The 14,564-nt window shown below is 41.5% G+C and overlaps 1 protein-coding gene across 5 annotated transcripts in view; it reads left to right on the top strand.

Annotated features, from left to right (window-relative positions):
- Positions 1–14,564, top strand: part of CSF2RB (colony stimulating factor 2 receptor subunit beta) — a 94,104-nt gene that overhangs the window by 10,810 nt on the left and 68,730 nt on the right. For 3 of the 5 annotated variants that reach the window (XM_073592491.1, XM_073592490.1, XM_073592492.1), the window contains 3 exons: positions 6,167–6,220; positions 10,898–11,027; positions 13,339–13,505. In XM_073592491.1, the coding sequence (XP_073448592.1) occupies positions 6,167–6,220; positions 10,898–11,027; positions 13,339–13,505 (351 nt within the window). The remainder of the gene's footprint in view (positions 1–6,166; positions 6,221–10,897; positions 11,028–13,338; positions 13,506–14,564) is intronic. The other 2 variants (XM_073592495.1, XM_073592493.1) reach the window with 1 other exon arrangement.

The following is a 14,564-nucleotide window of genomic DNA, read 5'->3' as shown; positions in this document are numbered from 1 at the left end:
AAAATCCGATCATTCTGAACGCGGTGACGTAAAACATGTACGTCGGGACTATAAACGGGGCAGTAGCCAATAGCATTCATCTCTTTATTTATTCTGAGCATGCGTGGCACTTTGTGCGTCGGATTTGTGTACACACGATCGGAAATTCCGACAACGGATTTTGTTGTCGGAAAATTTTATAGCCTGCTCTCAAACTTTGTGTGTCGGAAAATCCGATGGAAAATGTGTGATGGAGCCTACACACGGTCTGAATTTCTGACAACAAGGTCCTATCACACATTTTCCGTCAGAAAATCCGACCGTGTGTACAGGGCATTAGTCTGTAGGGTTTAATATTGAGTTTGCCCACCCTTTCAGCTATAACAGCTTTAACTCTTCTGGGAAGGCTGTCCACAAGGTTTAGGAGTGTGTCTATGGGAATGTTTGACCATTCTTCCAGAAGCGCATTTGTGAGGTCAGGCACTGATGTTGGAAGAGAAGGCCTGGTCCGCAGTCTCCACTCTTATTCATCCCAAAGGTGTTCTATTGGGTTGAGGTCAGGACTGTGCAAGCCAGTCAAGTTCCTCCACCCCAAACTCACTCATTCTGGTCTTTATGGACCTTGCTTTGTGCACTGATCCAAATCATTTGGTGGAGGGGGGAATTATGGTGTGGGGATGTTTTTCAGGGGTTGGGCTTGGCCCCTTAGTTCCAGTGATCTTCTCTATGTCCTAATTTCTAATGACCTAATTAGAATTTAAAATACTTTGCGAAATCTTTTATTTATTACAGTGTTCATTGTAGTTTGCCCATAAAGTCCCACAGTACTGGGGGGTACTTTTTGTCCTATATATAAAATTTAGGTATGTTGGCAACACACATTTGGAGATTTATTCTCTCCATGGTGGTTTTTCCCTTCTAAATATTAGTTCCAGCGAAGGGAACTCAGCATACCAAGACATTGTGGACAATTTAATGCTCCCAACTTTGTAGGGACAGTTTAGGGATGGCCCCTTCCTGTTCCAACATGACTGCGCACCAGTGTACAAACATCAGTGCCTGACCTCACAAATGCACTTCTGGAAGAATGGTCAAACATTTCCATAGACACACTCCTAAATCTTGTGGACAGCCTTCCCAGAAGAGTTGAAGTTGTTATAGCTGCAAAGGGTGGGCCAACTCAATATTAAACCCGAAAGACTGGGATGCCATTAAAGTTCATGTGCGTGTAAAGGCAGGCGTCCCAAAACTTTTGACAATATAGTGCATCTAAAATATCACTTTTCACTGGACCGACCCTTTGCAGCTTCATTTTAAGTTTGAATTTTTAAAATTTTAATTTTATTATTGCTATTTCATTAGATTGGAGTTGTTTTTTAATTTAATGTTGAAAGGAGGCAGGAAATACAAATGCTTTGTATATTCTAGTCTGCCCTTTAAAAAAATCTTCAATGTACCTTTGCATTAGTGGCTACTGATTATTTATGGGAGCCTCCAATAAGAGTGCAACGAGAAATTGTATTGCGTCAATACAGCTATCTAAGGGTTTCTGTGCTTCTCTATCAGACAAGATTTTAACTGTTACTTATTACTGTCAGTTGTGAATGATCGATGACGACGTGTATCCCTCATGGAAATTAAGGAGCTGACAGACATACTCAGGATATTAAAATAATAGTATGCTGTATTGCAATGAATGCTGTTATATGATAGTGATCAGATGTGAGAAGACATCCATTTACTACATTAGCTGATGATTGTATCTGTATTTATTATAGTACATCCAAGGCTGGTTTACGAAGTGAGGTAGTCATATTGCAGCTGACTTTTTCAAAGAATAGAAATACAGAAAGGAGCATCAGACCAAAATCAGAGTCCAAGATCATTTTAATTGTTGGTAAAAAAAAGTCATATATATAGCGCTACACCCGTAGGAGCTGCTTGAGTTTTGGTCCGGTATTCTGTCTTTCAACCCCAAGAATCGTCTCGGCCCCTCTGGCACACCTAGCAATAAAGTTAGTGGAACACCACAATAAATGACACACAGACACAGTTCAAACTGGATTCGACCTTCACGGTTTACTTACTCAGGAGGAGAACATAAGTGAGTGTCATTTAGCCAAATCCTGATAGAAAGCAACCCACAGACCTGGTTAAATTAACTCTAGGCAAATTATTAGGTACAAAATAGTAATAACAAATAAATAACAATTTACAATGGGAAAAAGAGCAAAAACAAGGAGTTTTGACAAAGAGATTTCTTCTTACTAGAAGCTTTAACTGAAATAGCTACCACTAAAGGGGAAGAAGGAGGCCCGGCCTGCATTAACTATTATCCTAATAAGAGATGGAGTAATAAGGTACCAACAACGTGTCCCCTTTAAGAGTAACAAAGAGTCGGTGTTCAGAAGGCATTGCAATTATCTTCACTTACAGTTGGAGTTCAGAATAGACAAAGAATCCTCAAAGTATAACAGAGGGAGTCAGTAATCAACATAAAGAGATTTAGAGTCAAATATATTTTTATTGTTTTTAACAGAATAAAGTAACATAAGTAACGTTCAGATGTCAATACCATAGGGTAACACAGTGCAAGTCACGTTTTCAGTACATAATAGGAATTAGTGCTTACGAAAGCACTAACAACCGTCGCCTACCAAGAGCAGACGCTGATAAACTATACAAGGAACAGCGAGGACTAATAAAGTTGGAGGGTACAACATCTAAATGTGGGGTGAAAAAATATAGATATGGGAAGAGAAGAGGGAAAAGAACAATAGAGGAAAGAAGAGGGAGGTAAAGAAAGGACAGGGAAAGAGGGGGATCGAGCAGACCCAGGTGCGACAAACCTGTATGATGTAATCAGGATGTGTGTCCGGGTTGACCCTGGGGCGTCAACAATGTTTTCAGGGAGTCCGAGGCAGAGTAATCGATCCAGGTCAGTCATAGGATCTTAAATTTGTCGAAGGTGTCATTATCAAGGGCTAACATTTCTTCCATGCGCATGATGTCATTGACCACGGAGACCCACAAGGCCAGGGGGGCTGGTAGTAGTTTTCCAGAATAGGGGGATAAGCTGTCTGGCAGCTGATAGCAAGAAGCACAACAAGCTGCGTTTCTGGGAGGCTATGGAGCCAGGGAGCATGGACAGTAAAGCTATCTCTGGGGAGGGATTCAGAGGCCGATCATATAGACTGCTGTATATGGCAAAGACCTGCGACCAGAGGGCCTGAATGGACAGACAGTCCCACCATTAGTGTAGATAAATTCCATCTGCCGACCCGCATCTCCAACATGAGGGAGGTACGGATGGAAATATTTTATGGAGAGATTGAGGGTCCCTGTACCACCGGGAGAGAAGTTTAAAGTTTTTCTCCTGGGTATAACAGGATATTGGGGATTTGTGCGTAAAGTGGTATGACTTTTGCCAATCTACCAAATGAAGTTCCTTTCGGGTTGATCATGTAGCAGTGCGTGTTGTAATGTGTACATGGTAGAGAGTAAATGTCTGGGTGTTTCTGAGAGAGAGCACAGCTGTTCGTATCCCATCAGGGGTGTGTGAATTTGGGAAAAGGAAAAAAGGTCAGAACAAAAGGAGGATATGCGAAGGGCTGTGAGCCAGTTGCCCTGGTCATTTGGCACTACGGGCGTGCCTGAGGTGGGGTCCACAAATGTGCTCACTACAGGCCAAGTGGGGCGGGAGTAGGGGCCTACTGCCTTGGAGCCCATTCCTTGAGACAGTGCAGGGTGGTCAAACAGAGATGTGAGGGGTGAGGGGTCTGAGGACAATAACGATAGCAACATAAAGAGATTTAAAGGGGTAAGTGACAGGTCATCTTGGCAATCCACAACTATGCAAGCTGTATATGGTGTATAAAAGTGTATAGTGTGCCTTTAAAATAGGCAAGTGCCCTCTCACCAGTCTTTGGAACCGTCTCTGGATGGATCCCAGTGGGTAGCAGAAGCTCCTCCAGTTATATTTGTCTCCCTCCTTGCCTCGTGGTGATCTCCATGTCCCTTGGGAGACAAGATGGAGTCCTCAGCTCTTTTCCTGCAGAGCATGCTGGGCCCTGTAGTTCCATGCCTCATACAAGGCTCTGGGGCCATTTGGTGATTTCATGTCCCAAGGTGCCTTACACTGCTGGAGCCCTGTGTTGATTGGCTCTTCTCCTCCTGCCAATGAGGATGCAGGGGGAGGGAGCGGAGTGGGTGGCTGTGTGTGAACGAGTGCCTCTCGTTCTTTACTGCAGTCAGTGTCAGTGAGGAGAGGGAGGGGGAATCCCCCCGCAGGAGCTGACAAGCACTTTCTCCCTCAGGAGAATCTCTGTATTCAGCGGTGGCCAGCTTGACAAGGCCACAGGAGATGCAGGGCATTCGCTACATATAAAAATAGGAAACACGTTTTGGGAGCCACACCACTCCTTCATCAGGGCTCAATACAGGATAAAACGTGGTTGGATTCAGAGAAAACCCTGACTTCACACATCCATATTAGAACCAATATTGAACTCTCCTCATGGAGGAACAACTTGACGTCAAAACTTTTTCAAAATGTCTGAAATTTAAATTCTTTCTGCTGGCTAGGGATGAGTTGAAAGTTCAGTCTGAACACAGATTCAGACCAAACTGGGTGTTTGGACAAAAGCCCAAACAGTTACCCATTTAACAGGAGCCAAACATCATGAATAATATTGATGTTACCTCTGCCATTATACATGACAGGTTCCTATTGTCAATGGTTGTTAAGGATGCTGGAGGGTGCAAACACCACAGAGTCCTTAACAACCAGTGATGTAACTGGCCCCTTTCACTTACATGACTGGTAATCCCCAGCCATGTAAGAAAAGGGGTGGAAATAGTTAAAAAAAAAACACGTGGAGTTTCCCCCTAATTTACATCAGGCTCTTAAGGGCTGGTATGAATTTTAAGGGGGACCCCTTGCAAATAAACAAAAGAAAAAAAATGTCATGAGGTCCCCCAAATTCTATAAAAGACCCTGAGCATGCAGCCTGGCAGGCCAGGAAAATGAGGAGAGGAGCATTTATAACCCCTTCTGAACTATACCAGGCCACGTGCCTTCAGCATGGAGTGAGTAGCACCTTGTCTGCATATTGATGAGGCAAAGGGCCTCTTCGCTAAAACCCTGGCCCGGAGGTTTCAAGCATTTGTGGGTGGGAGGCTCATTGGAATCTAGAAAATACCCTATAACAATAAGAGGGCTCCCAGATTCTGGCTCCTCCTTTAATGTGGATGAGTAAGAGTATTTAGTTCTCCTACTCATTTACACCAACAAAAAATGTAAACAGTGAAAAACCACACACAGTTTTTCATAAAACCAAACAAATAAAAACAAAACAAAACCAAAATTTCCCCCAAAATATCCCATAATATACTATATGTCCACCATTAATTATGTTATCCAGCAATGTAGATCTATGCCAATTACGATGCCCGATGCCCATCAACACATCAAAAGAAAAAAACAGCAGATGACTGACACGTGTTGCTTCACTCCCACCGAATGACAGGTCCAGCAGATAACAGCTCATATAAACAAAGCAGCAGGGTCTCCCAGGTCTAGGATAAGGGGCAGGTATAGATGAATAGAATTGCCAGCCGCTTTGTTTACAAAAAGAACAATGTGGCTGAGAGGACTTGCCTCCCCCTTGCAAGGTACCCTACCAATGTTGAGGGCATATGGACTAGCATGATTCATGGGGGGGGGGGGGGGGGGGTGCATGCATGCCTGGAAAGGGTCTTTATGAATTTTTAGAGGGATATTAAACATTTTTTAAATAGTGCACTAGCCCTTTTAAGAGAAAAAAAAAAAACATGGTCTGGAAAGGAAATTTATAAAAGACAGGTATGCAGCCTGGCTGAGTAAAAATGGCAACCATCCCAATTCATAATTAGCTTTTAGAATGCACATGGAAGGGCTTAGCACAGGACAAACAGTACAACATTTTCCCAGCACACTTATCACATACTCAGCTTGTAAGCAGGTGCTTGTGGGGTATCATTGAATGTATTGCTGTTATATAGTTAGTCCAGGTTGCCCAGGATGGGAAAGAGTTAACTGTGTCTGTACTATTTTCATATGCTTGCTGAGTCTTGCCCCTCTGCTGTAAGTCACATGAATACCAGGGGAGGGCTCAAAGCAAGCTTTCTTCTACATTTGGATTTGCAGAGGAAGAACTGCTGCAACTGAACTTTTGCCATATGGACTTTACTTCTCTGAAAGGTATGAACCTTGGCAACCTACATTAGTTAGTCCCGGCACCCACTGGCGAGCCCAGAATGAAGTCAGCAGAAGATCCCTGATGAGCACTATGGTACTGTATATGAAACGGGAAGCAACAAGCATTTTCACCACTACTGGCTTTCCCGGATGTACACAGCACTGTTTTTAAATATTAAGAGCATCTGAACACATTGATCTTGGCTTCATCAGATGCTTTTAAAGGCAGAGGAGACATTTCAGGTCTAATAGACCCCAATTCTCTCTATAAAGAGTACCTGTCACTGCCTATTGCTGTCACAAGGGATGTTTAAATTTCTTATGACAGCAATAAAATTAAAAAAAGGTGAAAAAGCAGTGTAAAAATAAATAAGCATTTTTTTTTTTAAAGAGCCCACATCCCCCATGCTCGTGAGCAACGACGAATGCACACATTGGTCATGCATACATACGTAAACATTGATCGCACCACACATGTGAGGTATTGCCGTGAACACCATAGCTAGAGCAATAATTCTAGCATTAGATCTCCTCTGTAACTCTGCACTGGTAACCTATAAAGGCTGTTAAAGCGTCACTTATAGAGTTTTTTAAATACCTTAGTTTTTTGCTATTCTGCATTTTAAAGCGTGACATTTTAGGTAGCTGTTTACTCGGCGTAACACCATCTTTTATATTTTACAAAAAAAAAAAGGGTATTATATTGTGTTTGTGTGCATTAAAATTCAGTAACTATTTGCCTACTTGGCACTTTTACCCCTCTCTCGTCCAGGCCAATTTTCAGCTTTCAGTGCTTTTACACTTTTAATGATAATTGGGTGGTCATGCTACACTATACCCATATGAAAATATAATTTTTTTCACACAAATAGCTTTCTTCTGGTGGTATTTAATCACCACTGGATTTTTTGTTTGTTGCTATATAAACGAGAAAAGAAAAAAAGTCTATTTCTGACATTTGTTACTTGCAAATTAAAATCCTTATTTTTTGCTAGAAAATTACTTATAACCCCCAAACATTATATACATTTTTTTTAGCAGAGACCCTAGAGAACAAAATGGCGATCGTTACAATATTTTTTGTCACACGGTATTTGCGCAGCGGTCTTTCAAATGCAATTTTTTGGGAAAAAAGACACTTTCATGAATTAAAGAAAAACTAAACAGTAAAGTTAGCCCAATTTTTTGTATAATGTGAAAGATGTTACGCCGTGAGAATCGTGAGAGAATCGAGACCTTTATTCTGAGCAAAAAAATTATGATTCTCATTTTTCCCCAGAATCGTGCAGCTCTACACAGGATGTTATACTGAGTATATAGATACCCAACATGTCATGCTTTGAAATTGAGCACACTTGTGGAATGGTGACAAACTACGGTACCTAAAAATCTCCTCAGGCGACTCTTAAAAAAAAATTAGCAGTTACCAGGTTAGAGTTACAGAGAAGGTCTGGTGCTAGAATTATTGTTCTCACTCTGATGATCGCGGCGATACCTCACATGTGTGATTTGAACACCGTTTACATAAGCGGACGCGACTTATGTATGTGTTTTTTTTTTGCTGCGCGAGCTTTAAAACATTTTTATTTATTTTTTCTTATTTATTTCATTTATTTATTTATTTTTTACATTTTACAAAAAAAATTTTTTTACAAAAAAAATGTTGATCACTTTTCTTGCTGTCACAAGGAATGTAAACAACCCTTGTGACAGTAATAGGTGGTAACAGGTACACTTTATGGAGGGATCGGGGGTCTAAAAGACCCCAAATCCCTCCTTTGCACTTCAAAGCATTCAGATCGCCAAAAACGGGTTGCTGGTATAACCCCTGAAAGCCGAGGCTGCATATGTGTGTACGGTCGGCACTAAGGGGTTTTAAAACAAAAAATGACAGGAAAAAGGCCTGTTTTTCAAGTAGTTAAAGTGGTGCATCCTATTGTAGCTGCAACCAGTGTTAATTTTGACATCAAATTTCGATTTCGTTTTAGTTATAGTCTTTTGACTAAAATGCCATTTCAGTTTTAGTCGTATTTTAGTCGATTGAATTGATTTAGTTTTAGTCGTAATTTAGTCTACTAAAATCTCCAGTACATTTTAGTAGTCTAAAATCTAATGGGTTTAGTTAAATTTTAAGGCATTATTTAAGCATTTCTTAAGAAATTATTTACTCCTGGAGTAAAAATCGAATAACATGTTATTATTTATGGTATTAAAGTTTGAACATGCACTACACTACAGGCACAGATTTAGGCCCCTTTCACACGGGACGGATCCGTGTTGATCCGCCCGGTGTTTATCCGCTGCTCAGCGGGGATCGCTCCGTTTTCCCCAGCTGAGCAGGCAGATGACAGGGCGGGACCCGCACACTGTGCAGGGACCGCCCTGTCAGATCTCCGCTCTCCCCTATGGGGGATCGGAGGAACACGGACCATCTGTCCGTGTTCATCCGATCCGCTCTGCAGACGGATAGAAAAATAGGATTTTCTTCCGTCCGCAGAATCGGACGAGAGCGGAGCCGGACAACATCGGGTGTTAGCGGATGTACATCCGCTGACACCCGCTATCCCATAGGGATGCATGTATGTCCGTATTTCATCCGAAAACGGATGGATGAAATACGGACATACTGTCCGCATGTGTGAAAGAGGCCTTAGTCATTGTGATATAGAACGTCTTTATAAATAACACCAAGTTTCACAAACAAATATATTGCTTTTTGACAAGCAAAAGTACAACTCGAAAATATAAAAAAAAACAAAAAACTGTAATGCCATTGCACATATTACCTGAATATATTACATATATTTAATATTATTAGCTTAGTAAATTTCCCCTACATATTCTTATATGGTAGTGCAGTGTTGATTTTGACATCAAATTTCTATTTACTTTTAGTCATAGTCTTTTGACTCAGGCTGGGTTCACACCTATGCAAATTGGATGTGAGTTTCCCCGCATCCAATTCGCATAGCAGGAGATTGTGACTGGCTCTCTATAGAGCCGGTTCACACATTTCAGCAACGGCTCCTCTGCGAATTGCACAGGAGCCCTGTGCATCTTTTGGTCCGTTTCATGTCCGAATTCAGACAAAAATTCAGGCTGAAATCGGACCTGAAATGGTGAATGGATATGCACCGGACTCTCTGCTGTGGTGTGGACCCAGCCAAAAATGCCATTTTAGTTTTAGTCGTACTTTAGTCATCTCAATTGTTTCAGTTTTAGTCGTATCTTAGTTGACTACAATGGTATTAATTTAGTCGACTAAAATATGTTAGTTGCCGAAATTAACACTGCCTGCAACCTCACATTTGGGTTTAAAGCGGAGTTTCACCCAAAAGTGGAAGTTGCGCGATAAGGACTTCTCACCCCTTACATGCCACATTTGTCATGTCATTTTTTGGGGGGGTATCTAGTTTTGACAGGAAACCAGCTCCCACTTCCGCTTGGGCCACCTAGATGACTCAAACGGAAGTTCTCCTCTCCTCCTCCATCCCTGCAATCTTCTGGGACAAGTCACAGGTTCAAGAAGATTGCCCCGCCATTCAGGAGCCGCAACGCGACTCGCGCATGTGCAGTGCGCACCCGGCTGTGAAGCTGCAAGCTGTCACAGCCGGGTGCCCACACTTGCGATGCCGGCGCCGGGGGGAGAGAACCGAGGGTTCAGGCGGCCACATTGCTGGATCCTGGGACAGGTGAGTGTATGTTTATTAGAAATCAGCGGCTACACTTTTTGTAGCTGTGGAATTTTAATAAACACAAAAAGGACTAGAATTCCGCTTTAAGGCATTTCCAAAAGCATGTTATTTAACGGATTTGTGTATTTTTGCTGGGTTTTCTGAACTTCCTGCAAACTGTACTTTGCCTGATTTGTTATTCCCAAGTTCCTTCCTACCTTTCCTACTCAGCCATACCTCCCTACTTTTTGAGATGGAAATGAGGAACACCTATCAGCAAAAGCATGCAGGCATAGGCCACACCCCTGGCCACGCCCCCTTAAAGGAGAATTGTACAATAAAACAAGATTGGTTAAACCCACAAGTGCTTTTTTTACCACTACTATTCCTTTATACTGGCTATTGGAATTTACAAATGCAGCAAATTAGAAATCAGATGAAAGGTTTAGCACTGGAAAACACTTTTTGATAGATAAAAAGTGCATTTTATATACATCTATATAGATCAGACCAAAATGAGGGACAAATGAGGAGGAATGAGGGGCAGAGGGACATTGCTCCAAATCAGGAACAGTCCCTCCAAATCAGGGACAGTTGGGAGGTATACTCACCAGATATTTAGGCAAAACTTTCAAAAAAGTTAATTGACTAAGCTCAGGTGAGTGCAAGCAGACAGGCAGAGAGATGATTTGGAGCTTTGTCCCTATTAGGCTGATTCACACCTATGCAGTTTTAGTACTTTTTGCATTTTGCAGATTTGCACTACAGTCAATTTACCATGGTTTCCTATGGAACAAGTTCTGCAGTGCAAATCTGCAAAATGCAAAAAGCACTAAAAATGCATAGGTGTGAATCAGGCCTTAGAGGGGGTTGGAGAGTTCACTGATGGGAGAAGGCCCCATGACAGCAAGGTCCTGTGAATTGTAAAACATGGTCCTGTGCTGTGGAACATATTACTGTTACATAGCAGGAAATAAAAATGTGCATGCTAACTTTATTTTTTCAGGCTTGGAACCTCTAGACTCCCTGAGATGTGTTAATAACTTCAAGGAAAACTGGACATGTTACTGGACAGAAATGGTGAAAGTGCGAGAAATGCTTCCTATGAGACTCTACCACTGGAATAATCTGGACAGGTATTTCTGCATATTAACATATAGTCAAATTCTCCCATCATGGAAGCATATTCATAGTGATGGACAGACTGCAGTGTGAAAAAAGTTTCTGCTCCATTTGGTTTATGCTGATCCTCCCTATCCCATATGAATGTTACTGTGCAGGGGATTACAGAAGGCTAAAATGGAGACCTATTAAAGTACTTCTACTAGCTTCAATGAAATCACGTTTTTTTTCTGAATATATATCTGGCCCAAATATTTTTTGAACTACTTCATATGATGTCCTGGACTTTGAGTGGAGATATCTGATGGCCCCCAGCAGTCTCTATGATCTTCAGAGGCCCGGGCGTGACGTTATGATATCATGTTATGATGTAAACACTGCCGTGTACTTAAAGCGGAGTTCCAACAAAAACAAAAAAAATTAAAAGTCAGCAGCTACAAATACTGCAGCTGCTGACTTTTAAAAATCGGACACTAACCTGCCCCAGGGTGCAGCCATGCGGGGGGAATGAAGCCCCGCTCATCTCCCCCTCCTCTCTGCGGCGCCGGCATTGTCACTGTGGGTGCCCGGCTGTGGTTTCACAGCCGGGCACGCACTGCGCATGCGTGAGCTGCGCGGCATGCTGTGACTGGCCGGACAATCAACTGGGACCTGTGACATGTCCCAGATGATTGCCGAGAGGGAGTGGGGTGAGGTGAACTTCCTTCCAGCGCTGCGGTTCCCCTAGGAGGAAGTGGGAGCTGGAACCCTCTAAAATGAGGGTTTCCGCTCCCCCCCCAAAAAAAAATGACATGCCAAATGGGGCATGTCAGGGGGTCACCTTCACATAAAGCAGAAGTTCCATTTTTGGGTGGAACTCCGCTTTAACTGGAAAGGCCAAGATCGTTTTTTTGTTTTTTTTATCTTAGTCTTTCCTGCCTAGTGGAGAGATGTGGGGTCTTATAGACCCCACATCTCTCCATAAAGAGGACCTGTCATGCCCTATTCCTATTACAAGGGATGTTTACATTATTGTAATAGGAATTTAAAAAAAAAGTTATAAAAAAAAAAAAATTTAAAGGAAAAGTGTAAAAATAAAGAAATAAAAATAAAGTAAGCAATAAAAAAAAAAAAATTAAAGGGCCCCCGTCCCCGCATGCTTGCACGCAGAAACGAATGCATATTTACGTCGCACCCACATATGTAAATGACGTTCAAACCACACATGTGAGGTATCACTGCGAACGTTAGCGCGAGAGTAATAATTCTAGCCCAAGATGTCCTCCATAACTCTAAACAGGTAGCCTGTAAAAATTAAAGCATCCACTATGGAGTTTTTCAAGTACCAAAGTTTGGCGTCATTCCACAAGTGTGCGCAATTTTAAAGTGTGACACGTTAGGTATCTGTTTACTCGGCGTAACACCATATTTCACACTCACACACTATATAAAAAAAATGGGCTAACTTGAGTGTTTTTTTTTTTTTTTTAATTCAAGAAAAAGTTTTTTTTTCCAAAAAAAAACCACGTTTGAAAAATTGCTGCAAATAACGTGTGACATAAAAAGTTGCAAAGATTGCCATTTTATTACCTAGGGTCTCTGCTAAAAAAACATATATAATGTTTGGGGGTTATGAGTAATTAACTAGCAAAAAAAAATGATTTTTACATGTAGGAGAGGAGTGCCAGAATAGGCCCGGTATGGAAGTGGTTAAAAACATGTCTGGAATTTCTTTTTTTATTTTTATTTAAAAACGATACTCTTGATAATAATTAGGACCATTTTTTTTTCATCTGAGGTCATCTTATTCTAACCTGGTCTACTGGTTTGATCCCTTCTATACAATGTATGATGTAAACTTTTGAGTAGTTAGATCCATGCTAAAATTGTTTTAGTTAAACTACTTTTAGTTTATGTTGGAACTACAACTCAATATTATTATCATATATGTAATCTTTTCTTTTGCTGCCACCATATGTACTCATGTATGCTAATTGTTAAAATCCAATAAACAAAATTGACAAGAAAAAAAAAAAACATGTCTGGAATGCAACATTTAGGCTCGGTTCACACCTAAACCGGCTATGGATCACACAGCAATGCTGTCTGTCCCTGTTCTCCAGTTCAGGGACGAATCAGGGCAGATTCTTTGCCTGAATTCGGCCCTGAAACAGAAGCAAGGACGCACAACGTTTCTGTGCAGTAAACTCAGAGGAGTGCTCTGTACAGAACCTATAATGCCCTGTGATACTAGTGTCATGGGTGCACAGTGTACATACACAGATACACACAGATACAGCGGATTGTCTTCTAAAAATTGTGGCTTTTTCTCAAACCTCTCACCAGATTTAGACATCGCTGCAATCCCTTTGAATCTCAGAACCAGGAAGATGGGAACGTTCTTATAGGCTGCCGCTTTAATGATATATTCAGCTCTTTAGCAACTACCAACTTCGCCTTCATAACAGAATGGGATGTACATGCAGAGGCTTGCATTATACCAGCATCTATAGGTAAGAGTTTATAAAAAAAACAATTATCTTAAAGAGGAACTCCAGCCATGGACATCTTTCATAAGGGAAAAAAAGTTACCTCTTATGCCCTGTACACAGGACCGGTTTTGCCCTAGGAAAAAAACTCTGAAGGTTTTTCCGACGGAGTTCTAACGGAATTCCACTCAAGCTGTCTTGCATACACACAGTCACACCAAATTCCGACCGTCCAGAACGCGGTGACGTACAACACGTACGACGGGACTAGAAAATAGCCAGTAGCCAATAGCTTCCGTCTCGTACTTGCTTCAGAGCATGCGTCGTTTTTGGTGCGTCGGAACAGCATACGGACGAGCGTTTTTTCCGATAGTAATTTGTTCCGTCGGAAAAATATAGAACATGTTCTCTATCTGTCTGTCTGAATTTTCGACAGAAAAAGTCCGATGGGGCATACACACGGTCGGAATATATGATGATAAGCTCCCATCAGACTCTTTCTGTCGGAAATTCCGCTCGTGTGTACATGGCATTACAAAGTATAATAAATGCTCAGCTTACGTCCTGTTTTCTGTAGAATTCCTTCATTTCTAGCCAGCAGATAATACAATCAGCACTGTACTTTCAACGCTGTAGCTATAAAAGCTTCAGTTTTCATACAGTGAAGGGATCCTGCCAGTTACCCATTTATTTTCCTCTCCCCTTGTCCAATCACAAAATGCCTTGTAATCTGTTTACAGGACCAAGTTGGGCATTTACCACACTTCACAAGAGGTAACTTTTTTCCTCTTATGAATTTGTAAAATTACTGTGGATGGAGTTCTGCTTTAAAGTGTAATCACACCTAACAAAACATAATATAAAAGTGAATATCTCAAATAGGACCCATTTAGCACTAAGGCTCCATGCACACTGGGCTTAAAAAAATGCCAGTTCCCTTGGCAGAAAAAAAACAATCATTTAGAGTGTTTTTTGTACAAAGTTTAGTTTGGGAGAGTTTTGCCTTTTTTCTGCCAGAAATCAAAAAATGTTTTTTCCTGCCTCTAAATGCCGAGCTCATAATATGCCTGTAATGGTCCTAAT

This window comes from Aquarana catesbeiana, linkage group LG07 (assembly GCF_042186555.1).
Source record: "Aquarana catesbeiana isolate 2022-GZ linkage group LG07, ASM4218655v1, whole genome shotgun sequence".
In the NCBI taxonomy this organism is placed as follows: domain Eukaryota; kingdom Metazoa; phylum Chordata; class Amphibia; order Anura; family Ranidae; genus Aquarana; species Aquarana catesbeiana.
Note: the sequence above shows the minus strand (reverse complement) of the source record. Positions and strands in the feature narration are given on the sequence as shown.